The 17,622-nt window shown below is 39.9% G+C and overlaps 1 protein-coding gene across 2 annotated transcripts in view; it reads right to left on the minus strand.

The window, feature by feature from the left end:
* Positions 1-17,622, minus strand: part of LOC137344904 (unconventional myosin-XIX) — a 39,705-nt gene that overhangs the window by 17,463 nt on the left and 4,620 nt on the right. For both annotated transcript variants that reach the window (XM_068008167.1, XM_068008168.1), the window contains exons 2-11: positions 13,128-13,278; positions 12,089-12,237; positions 11,456-11,569; positions 10,837-10,969; positions 7,511-7,580; positions 6,760-6,862; positions 5,455-5,551; positions 4,192-4,268; positions 2,505-2,595; positions 2,053-2,224 (exon numbers count right to left, since the gene is read on the minus strand). In XM_068008167.1, the coding sequence (XP_067864268.1) occupies positions 2,053-2,224; positions 2,505-2,595; positions 4,192-4,268; positions 5,455-5,551; positions 6,760-6,862; positions 7,511-7,580; positions 10,837-10,969; positions 11,456-11,569; positions 12,089-12,237; positions 13,128-13,278 (1,157 nt within the window). The remainder of the gene's footprint in view (positions 1-2,052; positions 2,225-2,504; positions 2,596-4,191; positions 4,269-5,454; positions 5,552-6,759; positions 6,863-7,510; positions 7,581-10,836; positions 10,970-11,455; positions 11,570-12,088; positions 12,238-13,127; positions 13,279-17,622) is intronic.

The raw sequence follows: 17,622 nt of genomic DNA on the forward strand, positions 1-17,622 counted from the left end.
GAACTAGGGGGCATAATCTTAGAATAAGGGGCTGCTCTTTCAAAACTGAGATGAGGAGAAACTTCTTCACTCAGAGGGTGGTAGGTCTGTGGAATTTGCTGCCCCAGGAAGCTGTGGAAGCTACATCATTAGATAAATTTAAAACAGAAATAGACAGTTTCCTAGAAGTAAAGGGAATTAGGGGTTATGGGGAGCGGGCAGGAAATTGGACATGAAGCTGAGTTCGGATCGGTCAATGCCCTGTGGGTGGCGGAGAGGGCCCAGGGGCTATGTGGCCGGGTCCTGCTCCGACTTCTTGTGTTCTTTAGATTTGTGGTTGGGATCAGATCAGCCATGATCTTATTGAATGGCGGAGCAGGCTCGAGGGGCCGATTGGCCTACTCCTGCTCCAATTTCTTATGTTCTTATGTTCTTATGTCCTCGAGACCCTGCGGGAAAAGGAGATGGTGGATCATGTCGGTTGGTTCCCCGAGCAGACTGTCAATGTCATTTGGCAGAACGCCTCATCGCCAGAGCTTTCAAACAAGCACCAAGACCTGGCTTGGCTGCTGGTGAGAAGGGCCCTTCCCGTCAGATCCTTCATGCACTCCCGGACTCTCAGCGCCACCGCGCGCTGTCCCCGAGGAGGATGCGGTGGAGACGAGGCCGTCACCCATCTCCTTCTGGAATGTGCCTTTGCAAAGAAGGTCTGGAGAGAGATGCAGTGGTATCTGTCCAGGTTCGTCCCGAGCAGTTCCGTAACACAGGATTCTGTGCTCTACGGGCTGTTCCCGGGGACGCACACTGAGACGGACATCAACTGCTGCTGGAAGACCATCAACTCGGTGAAAGACGCCCTTTGGTCTGCCCGAAACTTGCTGGTCTTCCAGTGCAAGGAGCTGTCCTCGACTGAGTGTTGCAGACTGGCACATTCCAAGGTCCAGGGTTACGTGCTGAGGGACGCACTGAGGAAGGGTGCAGCCGCCGCAAAGGCACTGTGGGGAAAGGCAACCGTTTAGAGCCTTCCCACCATTGTATACCGAGGGGCTGCAATCAGGGAAAAACCCCCTCGGGCAGAATGTAAAATTCAAATTGATGTAATGTACCCGTAATAAATCTGTAATGAATCACCTGTATTGATTGTGATGCAATGAGGCACCCTAGAGTGTCATGAACTGTAATTATGTCCAATGTGTTTCATTGAACTTTACTTGATGTAACCTGCAAATTGCATAATCTATATTGTGTACGTTTGGAATGTGATATGACAACTGTATTGTATGTACTGCTGCAAATTTTATGAATAAAGTATATTTTTTGAAAAAAAAAATTCACTTACTGTGTGAAAATTGGATACCACTTTTGCCAACAGTGACTGTACTTCAAAGGTCATCCATTGGCTGTAAAGCACTTTGGGACATCCTGAGGCTGTGATATGGTGCTATATAAATGCAAGTTCTTTCTTAATTCCCCTCTTAGTAAAGAGGGAGAAATGTGCATTTATGAAGCGTCTTTATCGCGTCCTCAGGATGTCCCAACGTATTTCACATCCAATGAATTACTTTTGCAATGTATTGCAGTAGCCAATTTGTGCACAGCAAGATCTCACAAACAGCAAATGAGATGAATGACTGGTTAATCAGTTTTTGCTGGCAAAAGTTAAGGGGGAGCTAATGAACAAGATACTGGAGAATTCCCTGCTTTTCTTTAAAGTGTTATGGGATCTTTTATATTCACTGAACAAGCAGATGGTTTTAACATCTCATTTGAAAGATGACACCTCCGACAATGCAATACACCCAACGTCTCCCTTCTCCTTAGCCCAAAGACATTGATATTAATTGTAATGCTTTTTGTCTAGTTAACATATGCTATCACATTATGAGTACATTTACATACTGAGACAACAGAGAACCCAGCATGGAATTGTAGGCAAGTACAGAGCAATTTCAACATTTTTATATTTCTACGGTTCGACCTTTGTCTTTTCCAATTGGAAAAACTATTTTGCTCAATTGGATTAACCAACAGAACATAACTTCTAAATTTGCAGTAAAAGAGTAGACCACCTACTTTGCATAGATGACTTTGGCCACACAGTCTCGTCTCGTCCCACACTCTATTTTAGAGCATGGCTTTTTAAAGATCTGTTGCCGTCTGCCTGCTTTAATAGTGCGAACTCTGAGCTGTTCCAAAAAGTCCTCCTCAGAAACCTTCAGTAGATTTGCTGTCGTCTTAAGAGAGCCTGAAGGAATAAGCGATTCTTATTTGTAGAGTAGCCCAAAAATCAGAAAACGACATATTGATTATTCCCACTGCCAGGAGGAAAATTCGTGTCAACACAAACCAAACAGTCTGCATTTTTTTTTGAAGTTGAATACTATATAACCAAATTAATTAATGAAAAAAAAGTAAAAAGTCGAGCTACTAGCCTGTAACTGCTAGGAATTTATCAAACCACAACTTCCTTAGAATTCATAGAAATATTTTTTTTTTAAATCAATACTCCACTTGATTTTTCTTACTCTTAGCTTTTTCTTTGAGATCACATGGGTGAGACTCATCTGTTGGAGAGCTGAACCGCACATTGCCAAGATGTAGAAGGCCAACTAGAATCTATTGGAAAAGAAAAGCAAAAAAAGTTACAAAAAAAATAGCAAGAATTGTGCCGATGAGCACTTTAACATATAGATCAAAATTGTTTTTGTCTGCCTATGTAACACATTGCCCCCAAAAACCTGTTTCCATCATTTCACACATTCACTTTTATAAAACGGTTTAAATTGCTGGCTCCAGTTATTAGGTAGTGTTACAATCAGGAAAACTATACTTGCCATTAAACATTTTACAGCTCAAAGTCCATGTTGTAGAAAGTAAAAGCTTGTAACATATGATGAAACCACATACACACACTCACAAAGCTTCAGTCTTTCACCTGGATTCTTCTTCACCTCCCCCACATTTAATTATTATGTATTATGCCTACATTTAAAAATAGTTATCCCCTTCCAAACTATATGCAATTCCCCCTTCAAATTATACATGGTTTCAATTTTACTATCGATCTGTTTTTTTTAGGAACGGTATAATAGCATTTCTCATCTGTCATGTCACACTTCTGATTGGCTTAAATTTAATATTCAGCAAATCAGAACTCAGTACTTACAGAATGCATTAATAGTGACCAAACCAGCAATAAATCAACCAAAAGCTACCAATAAAACAAAACAAATAAATAACTCACTATTTTTTTTCCAATATTTGTCACCTTTCTTCAAGAAAAATATATTTTGCTTAAAATTTAATGAAGAAAATACACAATCCAGGACAATGGAATTAAACTACATGTCAAATTCACTTTTATATCTTTCAGTATCTTTTATAAGGTTTTTATTTGCATTCCTGTTCATAGCTGAGACTTTAGTTCACCTTCAATGCTGGACTGCATCTATCTTTTGTGGCCCTTTTAACCTTTTTTCTCCTGGCTTACCCTCTCCCGACTACCCACAAGACCCAGCTCAGCATTTCCACCACTCTAAATCTTAGTTTCTCCTGACCTCTGCCTTCCTCACCTGCTGCTCCTGACCTCGACCCGGTTTCATTTTGTGAACTGAAGTGGCCTCAGAACTGAATCCTGTGGAACACCATTACCCATTTCTAACCATTCTGAAAACCTGCCCTCAAATCCTAGTCTGCTTTCTTCCTTCTAACTAATTCTTATTCCAGTTGGCTATCCTCCCCCTATTTCCACATTCCCTAATCTTCTGTAATAATCTCCTGTGTGGTACCCTCTGACCTTGGACCAAGAGCAGTAGCACTTTACCAATCAACCAGGTTTTACAAACTTTAACTATCCCACTTACTATGAGCTATAAAAAGGAACACTCTACCATCTTTACTCTGGAGCAGGGAGCACTGAGCTGATTCAAAGCAGGAGACTCCACTCAAAACTTTAAAGCAACTTCTTGCCTCTTCTTCCAGTGCACAGATTTGAATTGTTTTTTTCACTTGGAGAGAAAAAATTAAACTTGTCTTGGATAAGAGGCAGCTTTCAACAATAATTTCACAAAATGCTCTTAAAAAAAATTCCTATAATAAATGCTACCGTACAAATAATGAAGTGGTTAATGAATTAATATTCTATTTGAAGATAAAATCCTCCTTAATTTTTTTAAAAAAGATAGAAATTGCAAAGGGTCATGGTTCACTTACTCTGAACACCTGGTCTTGTGTGCCACTGTCAATACCCAGATGTAGCATTGCATCTTTGGTTTCTTCAAATTGGTCCTCTGCACAGCAACATAAGAGATTCAAATAATTGGACTGATATTTTGATAGCTAGCTACGATATACGCACAAACCATGAAACTTCCCTAGTATGCTAATTTTCTTCCCCCTCCTCAGTTTTCTTCCCATTTCTCCCAGATGGTCATTTAGTCACTAAACTGGCCAAGTGTGTTACTTAGAACTCTGCCCCATGAATTGACTGGCAGAATTACAGCATGCACAAGACACACTGGTAAAAATCACATAATAAATAAGGTGGAATGTCAGCCTTCAAAAAAAGATAGTCACAGGTGTAACATTAGTAGGAGTAAAATGACACTTTTTCAATGGGGTACTTGTGGGAGGAATCGGTAACCTATCTCGTAGTAAATAAAAACAGTTTCAAAGAGTGCAGCCGTGGTCACATACTTTACTAAGTCAGAAGCAGAGAACCGTGAAGACTAGGATGGTTCCAGGTTCAATTCTTGGACTGTGCTGAGTTAGCGACACTGAACAGGGGCAGTAATCCAGGTGCTACAACTGGCCTCAATATCACAGATTTAGGGAAGAGAAAAAAAAAATCATTCAGGGCTCCAATTCAGGGATAGCTATCAGCAACCCCAGCTGGAAATGCACATGTATGTATGTTGGGTGAGGGCAGGATCAAACATATGATGCCCCCCTGGCCAAATACTCTGCTGAACCTCAATGTTTAGGCTCTCCCTGAAGGACATCTGTATCCCAGCAAGGAGTCAATGGCTTGAGGAAAGAACGGGAAGGGAGAGAATTGGTGAAGAAGAAAAAGTTTATTTACAATTCCTTAGAGTTCTAGACATGTGATGTACTATATAAATATGCAAATTCTTTCTTTCTTTCTTTCTTTCATTCAAGGTGTGACTTGCTCGTTGGTAAATTAAACCGATGATCTCAGGCCATCGTTACGTGCAGGAATTGGGCTGTGTGGTGCAGAGGGACAGGCTAGCATAAACACAGCTCCACCTCATCAGTTTCAATAATACATCACGCATTACATGGTAGAACGCTCCCGTCGGTATAAAACGGGGCATCATCCAACTTACTGTGAGCAATGCTGAAGAGCTGCTACTGTATTAATAAATCTGTAAATATATTGTACTTAAAGAATTAGAGTATTCTTGGATCACCTGCTTTCAAAAGCAGTGTTGGACAGAGTTTGGCAATCTTGCTAACCTTCTAAAGTCTTTTCAGCATTTGGTAACCAGAAAAACTCTGCTGCTTCAGGAATGTCCCACTCTAACCTCTGCTCCTCAGTGGATCCTTTCACTACCTGAGGAAAAGTAACATTAGTTAAAGTTCTGACATTCAGAGTATTGCTGAATCAGTGGCTTCAATACAACATGGAGAAGTCATCCAGGAGAGTAGCAAAGTAATTTAACTTTCCCACTACCTCCATTATTGTTTGTCCCACATTAGAACCCTCCGCCCAAGTATGTTAGCAATAAACTTCTGGTGCTGCAGCAATGCAGGCCAAAACTCTCTTTTTGATGTCCTAAATGCAATCTTTGAAAAGGGAAGGTCTTGTAAGCTTTTTAGCAGCTGTGTGGTAAAAGTACAGATGCTGGGTTTGTAAAGGACGTTGAATGTCTGCAGAGCTCTTAAAATGAAAATTGACTATCACTTCCAACACAGCTGCAAGTACTGAGGCTGTTTTGGATCAGAATAGCTGATTTGAGTGGGCTATCCAACCAAAAGACCAGGATTCAAAACAGAAGTCAATTTTTCCTTAGCTTGTTAAATTTTATGATGTGGTGGTATTAGAACTTATGATCATATCCTATGTTTCTGTTTGGTTTTAGACATGGCAAAAGCTGCCAATCTAGAAAGTGTTTCACGAAAAACAGTATCTTTTCCTCTGTAACTGGGGATTGTCAGATAGAATAAATAACGATTACAAAGCAAGTGCTTTTTTGAAGAAAGAAAACTGCAAGCTAAGTCCCCACTTATACTAGTGTCTTTCCAAGATTCCAGTGTAAACCTTCAAAATTAACCTAAACTGGTGTCAGAAGCTTATCCATGGATGCCAGTTCTGGTTTTATAGCTCCAAGGTAAACCAGCAAGAAGATTGTCATCAGTTTAAATAAGAAGCAACTAGAAAACTGCAAATCTGAAACAAAAACAGAAGATGCTGGGATCACTCTGCAAGTCAGACAGCATTTGTGGAGAGAACAGGCAAGTTAACCCTTCATCAGTGTTATAATATTAACTTGCCTGTTCTCTCCACAGATGCAGCCTGACCTGCTAAGTGTTTCCAGCATTTTGCTTTTGTTTTAACATAAATGTTTCAAAGTATGCCACATCCTGGCATAAATCCCCACATCTAGAGTTGGGATTTCTTTTCCTACTCTCCCGCTATATGCTGTAGTATGAAATGTGGCAGAATTTATTCTAACTGGTTTATTAGCCCTGTTCCAACATCCCACCAACATTTTCAATAGAAATTCCGAGTTATATTAGAATCCACTAAATCTAACTTACTTGATAAAAAATGTGAAAATTTCTTTCAGAAGGAGCTTGATAGGCAACTCGTGTTTTCTCCAACAGGTAAGTCTGTACAGAGGCCCCCTCCAACTGCTGTGACCTGGAAAACAAAGCATCTATAGCACTGATTGTCAGGAAAACTGAAGAAAAAGATTCTGGTTGCACAGGAGCGGGACCAAAATAGGCAGCACCAGGAACAAGTCTGTAAGGTGTTCAGCAAACTGAACAGGTGCAGAAATTTCAGAATTTACTTTGCCCAAGTGATCATTCCCCACACATAATCTTCAATAGTGTGTGTCAAGCAGGCTATTTTGCCACAAAGGACATCATGACCAAGGAAAATCTCATCTTCAACTTACTTCTACACATGTACACTTCCAGAAAGAGTTATTTCTAGATGGGGAGCAGGAAGCTTGGCTGATCTTTACCTCCCTAACTCACTGGCACATTAGGTCAATTATAGTGTCACTTAATAGATCAGCTAACTCAGCACAGATCGGAATCAAACATTGGACCTTCTTTATCTGCTTGGTTCAGCTACTAACTGGACAAACTGTATCAGGGGAGTATAGTCATCTAAATGACAATGTCATTTCTAACATTTGTATTATAACCATGCATCAATAAAATAAGGAATGGGCTTATACCACGGCAAGTATTATTTTTTTGAAAATGATTCTCTCTAAATCTTTTAAAGAATTTAAGAGCAGATTGAATAAGTGCATACACAGCTGATCTGTAAAACTACCTGTTTAGCTGCAGTTGGATGTATTTTCCAAATCGGCTGCTGTTGTGATTCCGTAGTGTGCAAGCATTTCCTGTGAAACAGTAAATAATGTTGGTAGCCAACTACTTCATTTTATGCTCTCTTTAGCAATTCTCACTTCCAGTTTCTGAAAGTCTTCTAATTTCATGCGCAAGGTTCATTTAACAAAAATCGGAATGGAGCAACCCTTCAATCTTAAAAAAAATTGAATACAAGTTGAATTGAAAATATCCAATTTTACAGAGAGATGCAGCATCTTAAATTGGCCAGGCCGCACCACAAAAACTGAGTGGCTCAGTAGAGCAGAACTTGGCCATTTATTAGTGGGGATTAGCTTTGAATTACATTTAGTATCAGATAATAAGAACCAGAATAAGAAGTTTGTTATCCTAACTCTGTTCTCAGGAAGCTCAATCACACAGTCCACATGACAACATGAATTGCGCAATTACATTAAGGTGGTATTCGTTCATGGGATGTGGGCGTCGCTAGCGAGGCCGGCATTTATTGCCCATATGGCTCATGTATTGAGGGTGCTGTTTAAAGAGGGTATAAACAATATATTTTAAACAGTCGAACACTGAATTCCACATAACAAGTCTTAACCCTGGCATGGGAACGCCCTGTGGGAACTAAGAAAGCATTAAAAAAGTTGGGCAAGTAGTCCTCGGTACAATTATTCTATGAGCGTGGTAGCTTAAGGACTTTTTTTTTTGAAAAAGTCATACCAGGAAGCTGGGCTGCACACTTGTCTTTTAATTTTCACAGTCCAGGCATGGTTAAAACCCAGGTGCTGGGGTCAATTCATAGCCAGACATAGGAGATGAAACTTTTCTTGTATCCCAAGTGAAATGACCTGACAGTTCTTCATGGTTATTAGTCCATTATTTGGCAGTTTTAGAGGGCCCATAAAACCGCTGGTGTAGGAAGCAGAAATATCACGGTGATACTACGTGGGGTACTCTTCAGATAGTAAGGTTAACTGCATTGTTGGGCATATAGGCAGCTTTATTCTGACTCCAATCCATATTATCCATGACAAGGAATGTTTCACAGTCAAAATCCTTATTCTCAGATCCCCTCACTCCCTCCCTACTGTTGCAAGCGGTTTGAGCTTTACGTCCCTGTCTCTCCAATCTTCAAACCCCAGTCTACTCCACATTCCACACTCCCTTTATTCCACCATCGGTGGCAGACCCTTCAGCCGTCGTACCTCCACACTCTGCAATTTTCTCCTTAAACCACTGATCTTATATCTCTCCCCACCTTTGAATCCTCCTTAAAAGTTATTTCTTCAATAGTGCCTTTGATATCTTCCTCATGTCTCTTGTTCCTAACTTCCTAAAGCTATAGCTTATTAAGGCGAGGTGTAATTGCACTAGGAATTATTTGCCCTACCTCTGCCCCTCCACCCCTGCATTGAGTCAACATGAAGCACTCCTAAGACCAAGGTTAATACCCGTTACATAAAATTAAGAGCTGCATTCATAAATGCAAGTCCACTGACAAAATGTATTACATCTTCAAGTAGTTCCATTCAATCTAACAAATACTGTTCTTTGTATAGTTAAATGTTGAGAATCATGAAGACACAGATAAATTACCAACAACAAGGCTGACACCTGCAAAATTGGGTTGTAACAGTGACAAAATGCCAGCATTAATCACAGCTGCACAAACTCATCCATTTGAAACACTATTATCTCCCCTCCAGAATCATGGTTTTAAGACATCTACAAATTATTCATGTGCACTTCCTTTTGGTCTTAGTATTGTTTAACTGGTCTCTGCTAATTACAGTGCAGTGGTTTATACATACAAACTGACCGGCTTTTCATCCATAGCATAATGGCCTCCATGAAACATATTGCCACTGTTTTCATTGGCTTTAACTCCATATCTTTTGTACTGCTCAACAAACCTACTTCCAGACTTTACCAAAATATATTATTGGTAAATTTGTTTTCCTAGAATATCGATAAAATGGATTTTTATTAATTTCATTCCTTTGTTATTTTTCTTCTTTCCCCGTTTTAATTTTTTTTCTCTACCTCTTCCACCACCCCACCCACCCAACCACAATTCTCTCTGTGGCACGCATCATTATTTGACCATAAGAGTGCGCACGCACCCTGTTCCATTACTTCGGCCATTACTTACTGATGTTCTGCAGTAGCCCACCAGGTGGTGCACAAGAGTCAATCTAGGATTTGTCGACTGATTTCTTTAAATTAATCGCACTAGGGAAGCAGCCTCTTGTTCATCTCAAATGAATTGGCCGAGATGGCAACTCATCATATTGCAAATTGTGGACACAAATTTGTGGACCAGTTTGTGGCATGTACACTGCCAAATGAACAAGACACACTGCCTCAAACTAATTTTTAAAATGATGCTACTTGGGCTGTTCACTCTAGATCGGTATATTAACAATCTAAATGTCTTCAAATCTAACACTGCCATCTCCTGATTATTCTGTAATTTTATTGAAGATTTTCCAACTGCTAAGATTGTGGTTTCTGATCAGCTGAAAGTGCTGTTGCACAGAATAAGCCAGAACTTCACTTGAAATGGTAAATTTCACAAAAATGCAATGCAAATGAATCCCTATGGTGATTCCTAGTTCTCTCACGGGGGATGTGCTGTTTTCAGCTTGCTCGTGTAAAATTTATGATAAAAGGCTAGTAATATTGTTTTAAAATGTGACTATTTAAAGCTGTATTTTGATTGTTACAAACTAAACTCTGATTATGGGAATTGCTATGGGCGTTCCTTGTAACAGTTTTATGGAGGAGGAAGAGCAGGGGGTTTGCTTACACCAGAGGCGGACTGTCCACACTCATCCTTACCCACATAGCTGCGTGTGTGACCCAGACATATCTAACTTGCAATGTCTAAGGGTGCATTTGCAGACTCTTTCACCAGGGAGGCAGTGACAGAATTGTGCCGTCTGCTGGAATTTGAGCTGCAACCACCAACCACAGGAACCGCACTGCCAGTGGCAGTGAAGGTCACCACAGTACTGAACTTATGCCTCTGGTTCCTTCCCAAGTTATCTCAGAGAACATCGGCCACATCAATGAATCTGCATCGCACAGACAGATATGTTAAACCAGTATCTAATCACTTAATGTGATCAATATGATGCGAGTATTAGTGGGGCCACTTCTTCTGGTTAGTAATTAGACTTAAGATTCCAAATTATAATATAAAAGGAATATTTCATCCTGGGTAGTCAATCAAAATATTTCACTAAATTCTCAAACTGGCAGGACATTCAATTTAATAAAAACAGAAAGCTTTGTTACCAAATGCCTCCATCACAGGATTGGAGTCTAGTACCCTCTTTTCTATCCTTTCTACATTTTCTTGGCACTTTACAGAAGTGGACGAGGCAGCAACAGTGGCAAAGTAGTTCATAAGGCACCGAGATGTCCAGGTCTGCAAAAGGGAAATTTCATCAATAGGCATGGCTATAAAGGTTAGAAACTGGTTTCTGTTGAAAGTTTCCATTATGGATCTTGAAAACATGGTCATCTGTAACGAGTAAGCATTTTTGCTTGATTGTGTCTTGGTCATTTTCCTATCTTGTAATTTTAACAGAAAAATTGTGTGCCCAAATGCTGGCGCACTTAAAATGCTGGTTTTCATGGAGTGATCAGAGATTTGCAACCAAAATACTATTGAAGAATATAATAACATGTATTGGAAATGCTGCATCATGATTGTGCCTCATTACCGAGGAAGGCACAGATCAATAAAGCCAGTTCAGTGGAATCCTACTGTACTCATCACTTTTTGAAGTGAACAGTTGCTTATAATGATCAAAATCCATTTTCCAAAACCACATCCAAACCGGTTAAATTATGCATGCAGTAGGTTTGATTATTTCTGGATCTGACTACATTCCTCATGTTCAGTTCTTACCTTTCCAGCACCACTCTCCCCACTGACTATTAGTGACTGGTTAACTGGTTCAATGTGGCTCTGTACATTCCTAAAGGCTTGTTCGGCCACTGTGAAGATGTGGGGTTTCAATTCCTGAAGAAAAGAAAGACTTAATCTCTTGATGTTTTTATTTATATAGAACAAACACTAAAGTAGTAAAAGCAGTGAAAGTCTTGAATTATTAATGCTGTAAAACTTATCTGTAGGCTAGTACAAATGTGAACTTTCAGCTGCTGATGAATGCATCTCTGTGGACATCAAATTTAGTTTTCTGACCACATCATCATCATTAGACAAATTAATTAAGCTACTGTGCATTGACAAAATAGGAACATGGCCTGGGAACCAGAGGGGCTTCTCTCAATTATTCAACTTTTCAACAATTATTCAAGGACTAGTCTAAATAGTCTGAGGAAATTCATGGTCTTGACCGCAGTGTACATTACATTGAAGAAATGGTCAGAATAAAGTGGACACAAATTAAATGTTAATATTTTGATTATAATAGGTTACAGAATTTGTAATCAAGGATGAACAACACTGCAATCAATTACTTGTTTCAAGCACATTATATGACTAAAGCAACAAAGTGCCACTCTGCACTTGAGTTACCTGTGGTCGAGACGCAGTGTGGTATTCCTTCATAATGCCAGGGGAATACAAGTTAGACACAGACTGGAATGGGTTAATAGCCACCAGCGTACAACCTGCATTGGTGTAAAACACGCTGGCCAGATATCTTGCCTGCAGACATTTTAAAACTGGGAGACAGAAAAAAAAGTAACAATGTTCACTGTTCAATTTATGCAGACTGCTTAGATTTAAAAAATACTGTGAAATCTAATGTATGATGCCATTTATTTTGTACAGAGATTTGTTAATCTGTACAGAGATTAGAATCCAGTAGCTGCAAAGAATATGCACATTTAACAAAAGGTCCCTTTGTTTACCTAGCATCTCCATCAGAATGTACTTTGGCCTTTGATGATTTAGATAATCAGACCACAGGTAATACAATAATTTCTCAACCTTGAAGTTGGATAATGAATTGTAAACAATTTTACAACACCAAGTTATAGTCCAACAATTTTATTTTAAAATCCACAAGCTTTCGGAGGCTTCCTCCTTCCTCAGGTGAATGTGGAAATGAAATCCTCGAACCTATCGCATTTATAAATCACAGAACAATGCCTGGTGATTACAGATAGTCTTTTGAACTGCCCGACATTCAGCCACCGACCTTCGGGTAAGCGTACTCCAAGGCGGCCTTCGAGACAATTGTTGGACTATAACTTGGTGTTGTAAAATTGTTTACAATTGTCAACCCCAGTCCATCACCGGCATCTCCACATCTTGGATAATGAACACAGGGAGAAACATCACTCTGAATTTGTCAAGTCAACACACTCTTCTAAGAGTAGTTCTGTTGAAGGGGTCCCAATGTTAAATTACATTTTTCAGAAGACAATGGATCTGCTGTGTATTTCCAGAAATGTCTTATTTCATATTCAGTTTTACTTCGCCCAAGAATGTGTCTTGTTGTTCCATTAATACATAAAATACATCAAGTACCAGAGTCATAGTCAAACATCCAGTATTTTAAAAACAAGTATGCCACAAAAATCAGGTCACTACCCAATTAATTAGATACCTGTGGTAGTTGTCACTGGGTTGACTTTAGTGAGGTCATCAAACTGGTGCAATTGATCTTCATTAATGAGAAAAGCTTTTATCTCCTCCTCAAGTATATGGTTCAATGTAGTGTGATCTGAAGCCTTCTGGGACTTTTTGAAGCCATTAGTCTGAAAACAGAACCACAAGACATTCAACATGTACCTTTCCTCGAGCATGAACACTTCATTTTTATTGCTAACTAGTATTCCTCTTAAGGGAGTAGTAAATAATGTTTGTTACAGTATGGAAGTTATACAATATGTTTGTGTGCTATTGCATTTATTAGATTACCCTTTAAGAGTGTTGCATGCTTATAAAAGTAAATAGAACTAGTAACCTCAGTAATAATTATTTAGGAAACTCCAGTTTATTTTGCTTTTGGTGAAACAATACTGGTCAGTGACACAGAATCTAAAATCTCCAAAAAAATTCCAATCATATTCCTTAGGATTATAATAAATCTGGTAATAAAGCAAATTTGTGAAAATAGAAGTAAACTTATAATTTAAAAGAATCCAGAAAAATAACAATGGTCACTGCTTGTGTGCTTTGCTTACATATGGAACTGGTGCACTGGGTTGCGCATTTAGAACACTGCATTTCAACTCTGGGGCCTCAGTTCAAATCCCGCTTAGAATGATGGGATGAAAGATTCCTCTATCTGCTTGTTGTAAAGATCCTGTAGAGGACCACAACATTAAACTGCCTTTATTGGCACTAAATAGGCAATCTCATTCAAAGTGCGCACAGGATGGCTAGTGTGGAACATTGGAAACGGTCACAATGGTACAGTAAGAGGGTGCTATTTTGATATTGGAGCTGAGATACAACTGGAGGGAGCTACAAGTGACCTGGGAGTGGTTGATGTTGACATTGGGTGCCTGCAATGAAAAAGTGCTTCATTCGCCAGCACTGAAAAACCTCATATTGAGGAACCAAAATTTCACAAAGAGCAAACGATTGCTCCTGCCTCAGCTTATCCGATGCTGAAACCCTCATCTATGCCTTTGTTACCTCTAGACTTGATTACTTCAATGCTCTCCTGGCCAGCCTCCCAACATCCACCCTCTATAAACTTGAGCTCATTCAAAACTCTGCTGCCCGTATCCTAACTCGCACCAAGTCCCGTTCACACATCACCACAATGCTCGTGACCTACATTGCGTTGCCACACCGGCAATGCATCGATTTTAAAATTCTCGTCCTGGCTTTCAAATCACTCCATGATCTCGCCTTTCTTTAGATTTTCTTCACTCCACCACTGGCAGCCATGCCTTCAGCTGCCTAGGCCCTAAGCTCCGGAATTCCCTCCCTAAACCTCTCGCTCCTCCTTTAAGATGCTTCTTAAAGCTTACCTCTTTGATCAAGCTTTTGGTCACTTGCCCTAATATCTCCTTACGTGGCTCGGTGTCAAATTCTGTTCGATAACGCTCCTGTGAAGCATCTTGGGACGTTTTACATTAAAGGCGCTATATAAATGCAAGCTTACACCTTGTTCTCAATGATGGTAGGAAAGCAAACACTAAAATGTTCAATGCTTCTTTGTACGTCAATCATCCACATGCACCAAATGGAATTCCCAAGTTCGACCTTGATGCTGTACTGAGTTAGCTAATCTCAGCCAGGGTGATACAGATGAGGGAGAAGTAAAATTAGCAAGGATTTCCAGTCCTGAATGATATCCTCCTGGAAAATCGTGTTGCCTTGACTGTGATACAAAGTTCTACCGATAACACCTTGTGTTATCGGTAGAGTCAAAGTTTGACTTCAGTTATTCTGAATAAGATTGCAAATCTGTAAGAGCTGCTTCATGCAAAATATTAGTTTTAAATTAAGTTTGGTTGGGGGGGGGGGGGGGGGGGAAAGGGGAAAATTTGAAAAAAGCTAATACTCCTCAAATGGAACATGGTCTCCCAAACACTGAATGCAAATATTTCAAAACAAAATAAGTGCAGATTTATAGGTTAGCACTACTGATGCTAGTAGCAGCAGGTTTGGCCCTTCTCAACACGTTCTGCCTATTACATTCCAGGAATTGTTTCCGTATCAAACAATGTTGGTCAACATTAATGGACGACACTGCCAATTTCATTTGAAACATGTGCACATACTGCAACCCCTCAGGCCAGGGCTGTTCTGCGGCCTTATTAAAGCAGTAAGAAGTTTGATACTTAATCCCCCCCTCTTTTCTGACCCTTCACCGATCACAACCTCTGCTGCTGACAACCTCAGCCAGAAGTTGTGGGTTCAAGTCCCACAGAGACTTGAGCACAAAATCTAGGCTGACACTCCAGTGCAGTACAGAGGGAGTGCTGCATTGGCGGAGGTGCCATCTTTCAGATGAGATGTCAAACCAAGGTCCTGTCTGCCCTCTCAGGGTGGATGCAAAAGACCCCAGGAAGAACTATTTACAACGTCAGCTAGTATGTGGGCCAGGAAGGGAAGTTGAGTGAGCAGTTTTGTGGGAATGGAGTCAAGAGAGCAGGAAGTGGGTCTCATGAACAAGATAAGCTCAGAGGGCACACGGGGAGAGGACAGAAACTAGAAAAGGACACGGGTTCAGGGCTAGATGAGCAAGGGGAGGGGGGTATGCAGCAGAGACACCTGAACAATGGTCTCAAATCATAGTGACAAAGAAGTCTCTAAGTTCCTCACATTTGTTGGACCCACAGATTTTTCATCACAGTCTTAACCGCCTCTATTTTACACTACAGCAGCTAGGAGATCTTCAACTCCTACAGCATGGTACCCAGTTATTCGATGCTCATTCACTCCTGCACTGTCTTCTCAATTACTCCACGCACATCCAATTTAATTTCTCCGTATATATCCACTCCTATAATGCTTTTTCAATACTCCCACCAATCAACGTCAAGTATGGTTGACCCCTCCGCTTCAATGTCATCTGCTCAATTTTCTATTCCAAATAGTCTCATTACATTTGAAACACTAACATATTCCACACTTCAGCAACCAAATACAAAACATCCTTCATGTTCATTTGATCTACACATTGACAACAACAAAAAAAGTCAATTCCAACATTTTTGTCAGTAAATATATTTTGTGGCTTTTATTACACTCAGGTCAACAGATTTTATTGTATAGTTAGTGTTCTTAGATGGGAATATGCTCTGCAACTCTCCAGAGGACATCTCTGATAAGTATGCAGGTGCATTATCCATTAGAATGGCGCTTTGCATTTATGGAACAAAATGATTACAAAATCAGTTTCTATCATCCATCCAGACAATTCTGAGACTTACTGATTACAGCAATCTCTTTAAAATCTTTTAATGTGTCAGCAATGAAGGTTAGCAGACATTCTATTAGCTCAGGCAGTTTTAAGAACAAAAATTCTCAATAAATAATAGCAGTTAGTGCCTGTCTCAGTCAAACTGCAGTGTTTGTCTAGGAAAGCATTTCTAAAATAAGACTGGTTTCATCAGTTACCGATTTGGTCCTTTGTTTTCAAATATAGAGAAAGTCTCACCCACTTCCACATCTGTTTCAAGCTTCTCATTGGTTGCATGTCTGATATATTCAGGTAGTGTTTAAACATGGAACCAAAGGCTTCATTCCAGCATTAAGTTATTTAGCCTCATCATAAAGATATCTGTTTTTCTCCATTTTGTCTTTCGATACATCTGATAAAATTAGTATTGGCAACTTTTTCATTGGAGAACCTCTAAAGCATTTTTCTTGCAAGTACTATAAGTTTGTATTTTGGCCAACATCTTCAGTTCATTTTCTTCTTTCTTTGACTGTTCAGCATTTCTAAAATCAGCCAATGTTTGTCTTTTTAATTTTAAAGAAAAACTCAAGGAAGAAATTCAACTCCCCAAATGATTTAAATGATAAATGAGAGAAGAGCTGAACCACATAACTTGGTTCAATTCCCAGTATGTGTTGAGTTAGTTGATCATAGCCTGGGAGGCAGTACTGTAATTGGCTTGATCACACTGAGTTATGAAAAGTGAAAAAGCAACTGAAATTAGCCAGGGTTCCTGATGATTCCCAATCATTAACCAGGAATCACTGCTAGAACTACCTGGTGAACTTCAGGCAAGAAGCTGCTCTGGCTCAGCTGCGATACTTCATGCTCAAATAGCCTGCCGATACTCACTGGCTGGGCTCACACATGAGGAACAGCCACTTAGATAATATAGTGGAAGGCAACTGGCATCCAAGGAATCATACCGCAGCAAGGAGCCAACACCTTCAAGAAGGACAAGAGTGTGGGTGTGGGGGAAAGAGCACAGCAAAAAACAGACACCTTCTCTCGTACAAATTATTAGCATAATGAGTTTTTCTTTTTGACACCAGTTGTGAGGACTCTGAGGTGATAAGAACGTCTCAAATGTGGCGGCCACTACAAAGAGTGAGAGGATAATCAGTGCCACTTCCAGCAAATTTTATTCCAAAAATATTTTCCACTGCAACTCTGTAGATGATATACATGTCTAGGATTC

This window comes from Heptranchias perlo, chromosome 28 (assembly GCF_035084215.1).
Source record: "Heptranchias perlo isolate sHepPer1 chromosome 28, sHepPer1.hap1, whole genome shotgun sequence".
Classification (NCBI taxonomy): domain Eukaryota; kingdom Metazoa; phylum Chordata; class Chondrichthyes; order Hexanchiformes; family Hexanchidae; genus Heptranchias; species Heptranchias perlo.